At 32.1% G+C, this 13,383-nt stretch overlaps 2 protein-coding genes across 6 annotated transcripts in view; one reads left to right on the top strand and one right to left on the bottom strand.

Annotated features, from left to right (window-relative positions):
* The first annotated feature begins 474 nt into the window (after positions 1-474).
* Positions 475-4,166, top strand: LOC105128617 (protein transport protein SEC13 homolog B). 4 transcript variants are annotated; one of them, XM_011030364.1, is made up of 4 exons: positions 479-716; positions 852-878; positions 2,386-2,508; positions 2,991-4,166. In XM_011030364.1, exon 4 carries the CDS (start codon positions 3,017-3,019, stop codon positions 3,920-3,922), a length of 906 nt encoding a protein of 301 aa, XP_011028666.1. In that variant the 5' UTR covers positions 479-716; positions 852-878; positions 2,386-2,508; positions 2,991-3,016; the 3' UTR covers positions 3,923-4,166. The 4 variants fall into 4 exon arrangements, with proteins under 4 accessions (XP_011028667.1, XP_011028666.1, XP_011028668.1 ...); XM_011030366.1 differs by having other exon boundaries at positions 2,386-2,555; XM_011030365.1 differs by lacking the exon at positions 2,386-2,508 and having other exon boundaries at positions 475-716.
* A 7,363-nt stretch (positions 4,167-11,529) lies between these two features.
* LOC105128616 (transcription factor MYB1R1-like) overlaps positions 11,530-13,383 on the bottom strand; it is a 2,337-nt gene continuing 483 nt past the window's right edge. Inside the window, exons 2-4 of one of the 2 annotated variants that reach the window (XM_011030363.1) lie at positions 13,341-13,376; positions 12,859-13,067; positions 11,530-12,235 (exon numbers count right to left, since the gene is read on the bottom strand). In XM_011030363.1, the coding sequence (XP_011028665.1) occupies positions 11,774-12,235; positions 12,859-13,067; positions 13,341-13,376 (707 nt within the window). In that variant the 3' untranslated portion in view covers positions 11,530-11,773. Of the gene's footprint in view, positions 12,236-12,858; positions 13,068-13,340 lie in introns of both variants that reach the window. The other variant, XM_011030362.1, reaches the window with a different exon arrangement.

Here is a 13,383-nt window from a genome sequence, read left to right as displayed (position 1 = left end):
CTAATTATACTCTAATGCCATAACATCCTTTTCTTTTTCCTCTAGCTAAAGCAAATTCCTGGAAATACTGAAGGTCCCTTCATTACTCTAAAAATAGGGCCTTGTACCCTTGCTTTACCTCGGTGGCTGCATCCCATGAAATTTACCTGAAAAATAGTTATTCACCGGATAGGTGGCTCATGTTTTTCCACGAGATTGATATATTTTTTTTTAATTTAAAAAAGTAATATTCAAGCACTGTTAGTTTAAAAGCTAAAATAAATCTCACTACTCGGTATTATATCTTGGTATGGATGTTTAATTAAATCGATTAGCTAACAAAATAAAAAAACCAGTGAAAAATTAAATTAAGATGAGAAATTAATTAAATTGATTTTTAAAATCATAAAATCTTGCTGGTCTAGTTTGATTTTGATTTTACAATTGAAACCGACCGAACCAAATCAACCATAAAATAAAAGACTCATAAATCTACAGTTAACCTAACCCTAGTAACATTACACGAACCCGCCGCCCTTACCGGAGAGTATTTCGCCTGCTTCCTTTCCCTTTCAATTTTCATCCCCTCTGCCCCTGCATCTATCTCTTCTCTAGCCGATCAAAAACCCACATCTCCATCCTTCATTTCTGCGCAAGCCGTTGCGAATCTTGCGATCCTCCTCCTCTATACTTGCGGCAGAAGGAGAGGGCTCTTCCATTAGAGAAAAGACGGCAAGGTAAAGTTTATCCCTATGTTAATTCTGGCCTTCGTGTGCCTGTAACATTTGTTTCAAACTTTCATGGTTGTTTGGCCTTCCTATTACTACTTCCTCGCTCTCACCTCTGCTTCTCCTTTTTCTATCCTCTTGCAGCTAGGGCTTTTTTGTATCTTTCTTCAGGTTCGTCCCCCTCTCCCCCGCCCTCTCTCCTTTCTCTTGTTTCAGTCATGCCTTCTGTCTTATTAGATTTCATTAGTACTACTGATGTTCTGTTGATTTGTGTTGATTTTGAGTTCTTGATTGCTTTGTTTAGCATTGTTAACTTTAATATGTGGTTTTGATCTGTATTATCACCTATCAATCTGTTTTATCTTGATTGCTAGTGCCTTTTATTTGCCTTGGAGATTCATAGACGAAGATCTGTTAGCTTATAATTCATCTATATGCTTTTAGCATTTTGTTGCTGTTTTATGGATAGACTTGAGTTGGTAGAAGATTGCGCACCTATCAATTCTGGCAGTATGGCTGATGTAGTGGGACAATGGATAGGTTACAAAGTTCACTGCAATGTGAAATCATGGTTTTCGGGTGTTATGTTAGCTTTATAATAGGTTCAAGTTTACTGTTGATTTTGTTAGCTTCATGATTTATTGAATTTTTAGACATTGATTGCTCTGTTCAGTTTAAATTATTGTGTGTTTTTGCAAAACCTTTCCCATGGAAATATTCGATTTTCATGTATGATCTGCTATAAAACATTGTTCCATTACAGTGTAATTATATGAACCTACCATGATGCTCAACTTCTGCTTGATTCACCAGAAGGCTTTTTTCTTGCTTTTGCATTAAGTGGGTGAAATGAATAGTGGGAAATTGGGCAGAATAGTGGGCTTTTTTCTTGCTTTTGCAATTGGAAATAATTCAGATACTGCTAATTAAAAATGCAATCCAAATGATTTCATAAAAAGAAAAGAATGAATAAAATCATCATCCACAGGGGAAGGATATATGTATATGTGTGTGTAATCAAAGAAGAAAAAAATCAGATACTGCTAATTCACTAATGCAACTAAGCAAAACAGATCAGATTTAGATCAAATTAATAATAAACACAAAAATCTGATCGAAAGTTTCAAAATTCAAAACTACCAAAATCACATCTCAGAAACCTTAATCTTAGAAATAGATTTGCGGATTTCATAAAAAACATGATAGATACACCAATGAAACGGAATCAGTTGAGCTTAATAATTTTCGATAATCAATAAAGAAAAACGAATGAAACATTGATGAATAAATAAAAGGATTGATTAGATCTGAACCAACAATTACTAGCTGCATAACGTACAAACAAATCCAGTAGTGTTCTCAAGATTCAAACCTGCGGATGATTGATCTCAAAACGATGCTGTTATTGGGATCAAAAGAGCTCTACCTGTCACTCGACTTGAATGCCAAGAGAAAAGGAAATGTTTTGGCTTTCACGATCGGGCATCTTTGTATTTGTATAGGAGAAAACAAGAGATTGTCTGATTTATAAATGGAAAGTGAAGAAACCCTGTTTTTGTCTATGTGTTTCAATTACTTCACCAAATGAGTCCTATAAAATGAATTTATTTGGACAAAAATGGGGTTTCTTTACTTCCCATGTATAAATCAAACAGTCTCCTCGTTTTCTTCTATACAGATACAGAGACACCCGATCGTGAAAGCCGAAACATATTCCTTTTCTCTTGGCATTCAAGTGAAGTGACAAACAGAGCTCTTATGATCCCAATAACGGCATCGTTTTGAGATTGATCATCTGCAGGTCTGAGTCTTGAACACAATTGGATTTGTTTATATGTTATGCAGCTAGTAATTGTTGGTTTAGATCTAATCAATCATTTTATTTATTCATTCGTTTTTCTTTATTGATTATTGAGAATTATTAAGCTCAACTGATTTCTTTTCATTGGTGGATTTATCTGGTTTTTTTTTTTTTTTTTGTGAAATCTGCAAATCTATGTCTAAGATTAGGATTTTTGAGATGTGATTTTGGTAGTTTTGAATTTTGAAACTTCCGATCAGATTTTTGTGTTTATTATTAATCTGATCTGTTTTGCTTAGTTACATTAGTGAATTTGCAATATCTGAATTTTTTCTTCTTTGATTACACACACATATACATATATCCTTCCCATGTGGATGGTGATTTTATTCATTCTTTTCTTTTTATGACATTATTTGGATTGGCTTTTTTGGACAACGAACAACAAAATTTTTCTTGACTTTATTTATTTTTCTTGGTAGGAGAAAAGAACGGTTTTGATTACAAAATGCCTTCTCAAAAAATTGAAACTGGTCATGAGGACACTGTCCATGATGTGGTAATGGATTACTATGGAAAGCGGATTGCAACTGCCTCATCGGATCATTCAATCAAAATAATTGGGGTTAACAACAATACTTCTCAACATCTTGCAAATCTGACTGGGCACCAAGGCCCAGTTTGGCAAGTAGCATGGGCTCACCCGAAATTTGGTTCTTTACTTGCTTCTTGCTCTTATGATGGCCGAGTCATAATATGGAAGGAGGGTAATCAGAATGACTGGACCCAGGCTCATGTTTTTGAGGATCACAAATCATCTGTCAATTCCATTGCTTGGGCACCTCATGAACTGGGGCTTTCTTTGGCATGTGGTTCATCTGATGGGAATATATCTGTTTTTACTGCTCGTGCTGATGGCAACTGGGACACATCAAGGATTGATCAAGCTCACCCGGTTGGTGTAACCTCTGTTTCATGGGCTCCATCCACTGCACCTGGTGCCCTTGTTGGTTCTGGTTTGCTTGACCCTGTGCAGAAGCTTTGTTCAGGTGGCTGTGATAATACTGTCAAAGTGTGGAAACTTTACAACGGGAACTGGAAGCTGGACTGTTTTCCAGCTCTCAACATGCATACTGATTGGGTGAGGGATGTTGCTTGGGCACCCAACTTGGGCCTTCCCAAGTCTACCATTGCTAGTGCCTCACAGGATGGGAAGGTTATTATATGGACTGTGGCAAAGGAAGGTGATCAATGGGAAGGTAAGGTTTTACATGACTTCAAGGCTCCTGTCTGGAGGGTCTCCTGGTCCTTAACTGGAAACATACTGGCTGTTGCTGATGGGAACAACAATGTCACGTTGTGGAAAGAAGCTGTAGATGGGGAATGGCAACAGGTGACAACTGTTGATGCCTAGAACTTGTGATCTTAAAGCTTTTACTTGTAAAACTAGATCCTGCTTTGATTCCATGATAATCCAATGCTTTGGAGCTCTTATCCCTTTAACCTCTCCCCACCCCTGAACATTTATTCTATATTTTTTATTATTGTGTTCTATAATTCTGGATGCCGATTTTTGAACTTAAGTCTTGATTATTGTGTGCAATTTGTAACATTTTTTCTTACTTGGATGCATGGAATATTACTGTTTGGTTATTATTTTCTCTTGCTAGATGGATACCTTGACTACATTGTTGGAAGAGTATGATTTTATTGCTGTTCCCCTTCGTTCACCTATACATTTGCTACTTCATTTTGGCCATTTGTTTGATTAGCCAGAATTTGACACCATGTAACTATTTTCGCGTATTAAATTTGTTTTTATAAAAAGTAGTTAAGAGATAGAAACCAAAGCTGAGGACTGTTATGATATTCTTGTTCATGGTTCCTGAGTAATGTCAAATGGACTAGTATATTCCATTAAAACCCAAACTATGTGGTTATGGTTCATACGCAGTGAGTGACCCAAATAACCATCACACTTATAGATGTACAGTTGTTTGTCCATGGTGGTCCCCAGTGTTAAAAAAAACTGATTAATTGAGAATAAAAAACAAATGAAAAATTAACTGAGAAAACGGAAATTAAATGAAAATTTGATTAAATTGATTTTTAAAACTATAAATTTTAACAGGTTCGATTTGGTTTTGGTTTTGAATCAGAAACCAACACAAACTGAGCCGGCAAAAAGCCAAAAGTTGAAAAAACCTTGAGGTATTAGTAGTTAAATTCTATCCTAACCCAAACAATTAACATAACTTCTCTGCCCCTTACAAAAAGCCGCCGATGCGTTGCCCCGATAAATTCCCAATCATTCTCTCAATTAATTTCCAATCTAACTCTCCTAGTCCTAGTTTCCCTTTCAATTTTCAACTACCCTGACGTCTGTGTTTGTCTCACGTAAATTCTAGCCAAACACGAGCCCATCTCTCACTCTCCCTAGCTTTTCCATTCCTTCATTTCCCTTTCAATTATCATCCACTTTGCCTCCTGCATCTGTCTCTTCTCTAGCCGAAGAAAAACCCGCATCTCCACCTCCTTGGCTTCTCTCTTCACTTCTGAACAAAAATCCAGACAAAACGAAACCCACAACAGCCAAAAGCTGCTTCTGTACAAGCTAGTTGGTTTCCTTCCATTACTGATGTTTTGAATGAGTCACAGGGGAGAAGAAGAATGAAGAGATTATTGCCAAGGTCACAAACTGGAGCACTGGCTAACAACACCCGTCTCTGAGGAGCCCACAATATACTCCTTTGAAGAGCCTTCTGGGCGAGGCAAGCATGAAAACAAAATCCAAGCCACTAAATGCTAAGGAAATCCATGTTGAAAAGGATGGCCTCGCAGCTAAATATAACAGTGCTTTGCCTGTTCAAAAAAACCTATTAATAAAATCTATTAATTTGATGATTAGGTTCCGGTTTTAGAGCAAAAAAACCAAATTTAACCTAATCAAACTGGTTCAATTTGAACTAGAATTTGGTTTGATTTGAATTTTTAAAAATTTAAATTACTTGATTTGGTTAGTTTTTATGATTTAAATCGAATCGAACTGAACCATGAACAGGCCTAGACTTTGCTGCGTATAATAAAATGGTTTGATTTAATTATATAATAAAAAAATAATGACAATAAATGTATTAAATTTAAAGAAAAAAGTCATAATATGAATATGGCCATGACTTTTAAAAAATATTGCCAATAAATAAATAAATTATGAATATGAATTTCAAGATAACTAAATGTTAAAGAACAAGATAAAAACAATAAAAAATAATATAAAAAAAAGCTCTAAACTAATCTCAATCAGCATTATAAACTCATAATTTGAGTTATGAGGTCAAGCCATCATCATAAAAAGCAAATAAAAAAAATAAAAAAGCTCAATATTTTATAAATCTAATATTGACGGTTGAAATTAAAAAAAAATCAGTCTAAAACAAAAAAATTAATAGCAATCCAGCTTAACGTTTCATACTTGTGACTCGGGATCACAACATTGAAAAAAATTACGAAACTCAATTCTTAAACAATTCAATGTTAAAAGGTAAAATTAAAATAAATTTAAAAAAGGATCTAAAGGGCAAAAAAAGAAGATTAAAAGAATGAGGACCAAATTTGATGTAAGAGCAAAATAAAATGCAATGATATAAAAGCCCCAAACCAACTTGACTTGGCATGGAAAATTCATGACCGGATCATGAGGTTTGGTTTTACTCATAAAAAAATAAAAAATAATAAAGAAGTTTAGTTTTCGATAAACTCAATGTTAAAGGATAATATTAAAAAACAAATAGTGTAAAAAATATTTTAAAAATAATTTAATGTCAATCTATATTAACATTTTATACTCGTGACATATGTTATAAAACTTGGATCACCGCACTGAAAAAAACTAAGAAGCTAAATTCTTAATAAATTTAATGCAGAAGCATGAAATTGAAAAAAAAAAAAAATTTCAAAAAACAAACCATGGGAAAAAATAATTAAAAAAAAACAAGGATCAAATTTGACATAAAAATAAAATGATGAGCGTTGAGATTGAAAAAAAAATTAGAAAAGGATTTAAAGAAAAGAAATAACAATGAAAAGAATAAGTATAAAATTTGATATAAAAATTAAATAGTATCAAATGGTAATGGATGAAAATAAAAAAGAAAATAAAAAATATTAAAAAAATAAAAAACAATCAAAAGAATGAGGACTATTATTGAAATAAAAACATAATTTGAGGATAATTTTTAATTTTAGTTGGTTCAAACTGATTATCGAGGAAATGAGAAAAAAAAAACAGAGGGATAAAAAAAATTCAACGTCAATGAAACCACCAAGACTCATTGATCACTTGCAACCTTATAGAATTTGTCGACACTCAACATTTTCAATGACATGGAAGTTAGAGATATTTGGCTATTTGGAGATACACCTGAAAAAACATTAATCGATCAATAATAGAAAATTCTACAGAACTAAAGAAAATAAATAAAACAAAGTTTATACCAAACTGTAATAACCCAAAAGAGTAGGATCAAATTAAGAAAAATAAATTAAGGGACCAAATGAAAGTTTTGTGTACCTTTATGAAAAGTTTGTGTTATGTTAATTTTGGTCCTTCATCTTTTATTATTTTTAATTTTGGTATAAAACAAAGTTTTATACCAAACCATAATAACCCAAAAGAGTAGGATCAAATTAAGAAAAATAAATTAAGGGACCAAATGGATGTTTTGTGTACCTTTCTGAAAATTTTGTGTTATGTTAATTTTGTTCCTTCATCTTTTATTTTTTTTAATAGTAACCTAAAACTCTATTTTGTAAATTTGATCTTTAATTTAGTATTGGAATGTTGTATTTCAACATATTCCTACCATTGATCATTTGCTTTCTATTTTGTTTTATTGATTGATTGATGACTAATGCTAATTACTATCATGATTTCAATATCTGTAATACAACTTCATGCTCAATATATACATTTGTGTATGCATAGAATAAGGATTTTTATGGTATGATATTATTGTGTTTTATTATTATATTGTATTGTAATGTATTGTGGAGTAAAAATAATATTTAATAAATGATTAAAAATTGATAATACTTGTGTTATCTGAGAAATTTTGGATGATTTGCATTATAGATATGATTATAGGAGTTGTTTCTATTGAGTTTTTATTTTCCAAGCGAATTCTTAGGTTTGTGTTGATGTTGTAAATTATAAGGAAAAAACATTTAGGTTGAATCTTTTTATTACATTTAACACATTGGTTCTAGTCAATATAAGAAATTTCATAGTAAAGACAAAAGTTATTGTTAAAGAACATGAACAATAGACATCTAGAATTATTTCTCTATCTATAATGATGGAGATTGTTGTGGCACGCAAGATGGTAAATAGTAAATCTATCTCTTAAATTGATGGGGTTTTAAGATGTATTAAAGATTGTAAAATTATAATTTTGAAGGGTCGCTACCTACTATTTTGGTTATTAGAAAACTTATTGGCTCACAAGTATTTGGGTAAAGGGACTAATTATACATTAAAAATACACATCACCCAAATGCACTCTACATGTGATAAACTATATTGATAATTGATTATTTTTTTGAATAATATTTTTATTCACTAGTATCTCTAATACTTGGAACACATCCTCCTAAGTAAAGAGGTCTATGCCTTATCAAATTAAAACATAATTATTTGAAACCTCAAATTTCAATGTTGTATTTATTCATACTTTGTATCATTAATACTTAAGTATATATTTTACAATGTAATTTATACCCTCAAATATTAAATTTTACATTTAGCTTCTAACATTTATCTTTATTAATTCATTTAATTTAATATTGTGAATATGGATTACATCATAAAATTCATATCCTAAATATTAATTAAACAAATTAACTTCTGTGGTGTTTTAAAAATTTTAATCAAATCCTAATAAATAATCATAAACTGGTTATAATATTCTTTGATTGATTTTTGTATTTTTCAAAATATGATGAAAATAAAAATTTTATTTTTATAAAATATGCATCAATTTTTTTTAGAATTTAGTCGTGTGCACATAAATAAAACATATTTTTTGAATAAGGAATTGTTTTTGTATTTTTTTTAAATTTTAAAGAAAAGTAGATATTTTTAATACTAAGTCAGTATTTTATAATGTAAATTTACAGGTCAAATATTAAATGAAAAGGTAGGAAAACACATGAGGGACTCACAAATAAATTTAAGAGTCTTTGAATTTTTTTAGAATTTTAAAAAAATCATTTGAGATCTGTTCACTATAAAAAAATAAAAATTAACATTGCTGGAAAATCAGTAGAGCGTGTTTGTCAAACACACTCTTAACTAAAAATCTTAAACTTAAAAATATCTTAAGATTTTGTTCACCAAACATACTTTAAGAACAAAATATTGTGTTTTTTTTCTTTAATAAAAATTGAACTTGCCAAACCTGATCTTAAGCTAATAGAGTTAGTCCACCACATCGGCTGAGAGCTTCATGACTCAAAACCGAAACCTAAAAATACAGTCTAAAAATATAAATAAAAAAATAAAAATCAAATGAGGGTATTTTTTTTTATTGAATCTCTTTAAGAACAGTGAAGAACAATATAAAAAATCCAAGAGCATGGATTTTAATTTAAACAAGATTATGTCAAATTAATTAAAGGCATAAGGACATGTAAAAATATTATTATAACAAAAATATGAGGCTGGATCATCATGATGAACACTCAATCATCACAATTAATTAATTTTATTCAAAAAATAAAATGAAAGAACTGAAGATTAAATGTCATGATTTTGGTGTTTTTAAGTTATTAAGACTTTAGATTAATGATCATCAAGGATGCGCACATATGTAAGAAGCAATAAATGATTAAAAAGACATGTAAATTAAGGGTATAAGGCAATCTTTAACTTATAAACACCAAACCCAGAAAGCATAAAAACCTAAACACCTAACAATAAATCAAAACCTATAAAAAGGCATAAAAAGTCTAGCAAACAGTTTAAACCTAGTAACCAGAGCTTAATTATGTTTAACGTAACTTACTTGAACCATCAAAACAATAAGAAATAAAAAAAAAAATCAATGGTAAACAACAAGCAAAACCAAAATGTATCCCTTTCCGTATAAACAATGTTTTGTTGATTAGATTCATTGTACCTAAGTTTAAACATTATGTTTACATCTTTAAAAAATTCAGTAAACTAATATAAAATAACATAAACTATAATAACATCAATACTTAACACATCTAGCCATGACTTCAAAAATATTTAACTAAATACCCAAACATATAAAACAACATTATGCATTATCATATATCATTCTATTATCATATTCTAATACATCAAAACAAGGCAATTAAACACTATTTAATTATATACAAATTATATTCAAAGCATGCTTAAACAAAAAAATATTTGAATAGGAATTTAAAAAACAAAATAAAAGGGGAAATGGTGTGCACATTCGATTACACCATCTCATCAAAACTTAAAATATACATTGTCCAATAATAATATTTCTTAACTAGGGATTTCTAAACTAACTTTTGACTTGTAATGGTGGCTTATTAAGGGTTTTATATTGTTTTTCTTATCTTGTTAATGGTTTGGCTAAAGATTTTTGGGTTTGGCAGTGTAAGGATATGTGTTTTCCAGGTTCCTTCTCCTTCTTTCCAAGTTAATCTTAAATTTGCATTGCCTTTCAATTTTAAATTTTTTAGGATATAATTGAGTTTTAAATTTTATCCAAGATTCTAATTTGATTTCTTCATATGTTTAAATCTTTTTTTAGCTGATTCTTGCCAAACCAAATTACAGCAAGAGAGATGAAGTCCAATCTTTTATCTAAGAATCATGAAATGTTTTCTTTTTAGATTATGTGTTTCAATTATTATGATATTATTGTCAAGTATTAGTATTAACAATTCCACTTTGCTTGGATAGTTGGGTAAATAAAGATTAATTTTATTGGCATTTTTTTTCTTCTTTCAATTATGTAGCTAAACAAGAGAGATTCAACGTGAACAAGCCATTATATATTGGGTTTCTGATACAAAGTGGACTCTTAACTGATATGTACATAGGCTTGCTAATGGTTAGGGAAAGTAATCTAACAAAGGTAAAAGAGCAAGTTCTCAAGAAAAAAAAAAATTAATAATGTAAATACCCAACAAAAGATAGCAACTTACAAACCTATAATAATAATGATAATAATAAAAAACTATCTTAAGCCTTAGAAAAGATAACATATTCATTAACAATGCAAGCAAAGTAGGGCATGTGCTAGTGGAGGAATGGAAAAAGAACATGCAGTGGTAGCCTATTTACAAAATCTTGTCTGCTAAAAAAACAACAATGGAGAATGTTTAGAATGAATTGATGCAAAATTAGTATAATTCTATGGAAAGCAAAGAATTTTTCTGTGATTCCCTAATCGCAGTCTAATAATACCATCTATAAGATCATGTATGCTTCCTCGACTGACAAGTAATTTGTAATCTTCCTTAGCCTACCCTTTTAATGGCGTCGAATTGTATCTTTCAGAAGGTTTTTCTTTAACAGTAACATATTCTATACCTTTTTATTGAAAATGAGAAATTCTAACAAAACTTATCTCTTGGCCTGCATGGAAACATCAAAAAAAGCTAATTAAAAAATAAATATTCTCTCGCAAGAAATGATAATTCCCAGAAGATGACTAAAGTTAACACCCAATAAATGCTAAGCAGCAACAGCACAACATGCACGCATCTGGATTCTCAGATAAAGCGTGCCCTGTCCCGTCCCGAGGCATCAAACACTACAGCGAACAACCACCCTTGATCCACTAGTAAGGACCGCATCCATTCAATCCATGTTCGTCGAGCCACTGTGTGCCCACTCACACCAATAATAATAATAAAGACAAAAAGAGCATCCCCACCACTACCCCAACTTGATTTTTTGGGCCATAAAGCAATGGAAACCACACCATTTGTGGTTGAGGAGCAAATCAAGAGATATCAGCAATGAACAGAAGTGCCTGGCTTATTTATTTCCAGTCATGTCGAACTCGTACTAGCTAAAAACAGTCACAGAACCAAGAGGAATCTATCCAAAAGATAATAATAACATAAACCAACAAAATTCCTTTTCAGGTCTGTACATTAGCAAAGGATAAAAATCTCAGTCACCTAATTTAACCTTATCTTATCTACCCTATTTCTTCTGATTAATTATGAACCAGCCCTCCCTTGTTATCCTTCCTCAAGCAACAATAATGGTGTTATCACCATTTTTCATACTTGACATCGCCTGGAAAGCTGAAGACCTTGATGTTGATTCCCTCTGAACAAATGGTGAAGACAGTTTGAGTGACAGAGACGATGAATCAGCAGTTGGCTTCAGATTTAAGTTAAGATCAGGCATTGCTGGAGTACAAACAGCTGGAACGACGGCAACTGGGCGGACTAGATTTATTGAGTGGTTAATGAATTGATGGCCTTGTCCAAGTGATTGGCTCTCCATCATTGGGTTCTCAATTTGGAGAGGCAGCACAGGGGGGTTGACAGTTCTTGTTCTTATAGGGATCGACGGCACCCCAGAGAAATTGGTGATGCTGTTGGCTTGCAGTGGTGGAGGTGGCAGTGGATTTGACGGAGATGCGTGGTTGTTGATATTGCTGTCCTGGCGATGAGCCTGCTGCTCTTCCTTTGGCAATGAAGTCACCTGATAAAAGTAAAGACCAAGACGATGCTCAAAGCTTTTTACCAATTGCTTGGTGAAGAAAACAAGGGACATGGAACAAAATGCACGATTGTAAAGAAAAAACAACTGATAGTAACAACTGGTAAAATTACCTGGGCAAGCTCAAAGTCAACAGTTTCAGTTCCAAGGGAAAAAAAAATGATCACTTTCATATCAGTATTGCTTTTCTAGTTGATCTCAACAACCAAGAAAATATTTTATAAAAAACTAATAAAATTTTGCACAAATAATGTCAAGGCTTAAGCATTCTTAAATTCTTTTCTTTTTTTTTCCGGGTGGTGTTGATATCTACAACTGACTTGGATTAAGATCTCCAATCAACCAAATCCATATTCATTTATTCATCTCGATTAGAATCAAGATTGTCTGGTTTAAGAGAAATCAAACACAAACCAGATTGATACACAAAGCCTTAAAACATTCAGTGAATCAAAACCTAAGAGATTCAAGATTAGGATTGATATCAAGTTTCTATGATTAAAATATCTAAACAAACCAACTCAATACACAAAGGCTTAGAACAATTCAGTTGATGACAAAGCACAATAGCATGGATGGGATGGGATGTGATGCGATGTTGCTACCGTATCGGCGGTGATATCAAAGAGACTGGTCCGGCGGCGACGGCGATTGACATTATTGAGGCGGAGAAAATGCTTCTGAGCATGACTAGCAACCTGAGTTGGAGTTCGAGTTTTGACAAAATTGCGAGAAATTCCTCTCCAATCTCCTTTTCCCACTTTCTGCAATCCAAAAAGGAATCTCCGGTGCTCCTCCTCTGTCCATGGCACTCCTGTTTCACAATCCACACGATCACAAAAAACACCCCAAACAATCGTTTTCTTCTTATCCAAACAAACAAAACAGCAGAAATATTAATTAATCTGCGTATCTAAAGGTATCCAGCAAATCCCAATTAATTAATTAGACACACCAACGCATATCAAGGATTAATAGAGCGATTAATCAGAGAACAAAACACAAATCTCAGATCAACCAATAAAAAAGTCTATAGTTTAGTATCACACAACCCACACGCAGACTATCAAAAAGATCGAAGAGAAACCTCGCTTTCTTTCACTACGTCTTCCAGAGGCAGAAGAAGAGCG

The sequence above is a fragment of the Populus euphratica genome, unplaced genomic scaffold, assembly GCF_000495115.2.
Source record: "Populus euphratica unplaced genomic scaffold, PopEup_1.0 scaffold111.1, whole genome shotgun sequence".
In the NCBI taxonomy this organism is placed as follows: Eukaryota; Viridiplantae; Streptophyta; class Magnoliopsida; order Malpighiales; family Salicaceae; genus Populus; species Populus euphratica.
The sequence above is the reverse complement of the archived record's forward strand: the minus strand, read 5'-3'. Positions and strand labels throughout refer to the sequence as shown.

Bases quoted from the DNA above. Each gene is read 5' to 3' on its own strand.
- LOC105128617 (XM_011030365.1), top strand. From the start codon at position 3,017: ATGCCTTCTCAAAAAATTGAAACTGGTCATGAGGACACTGTCCATGAT.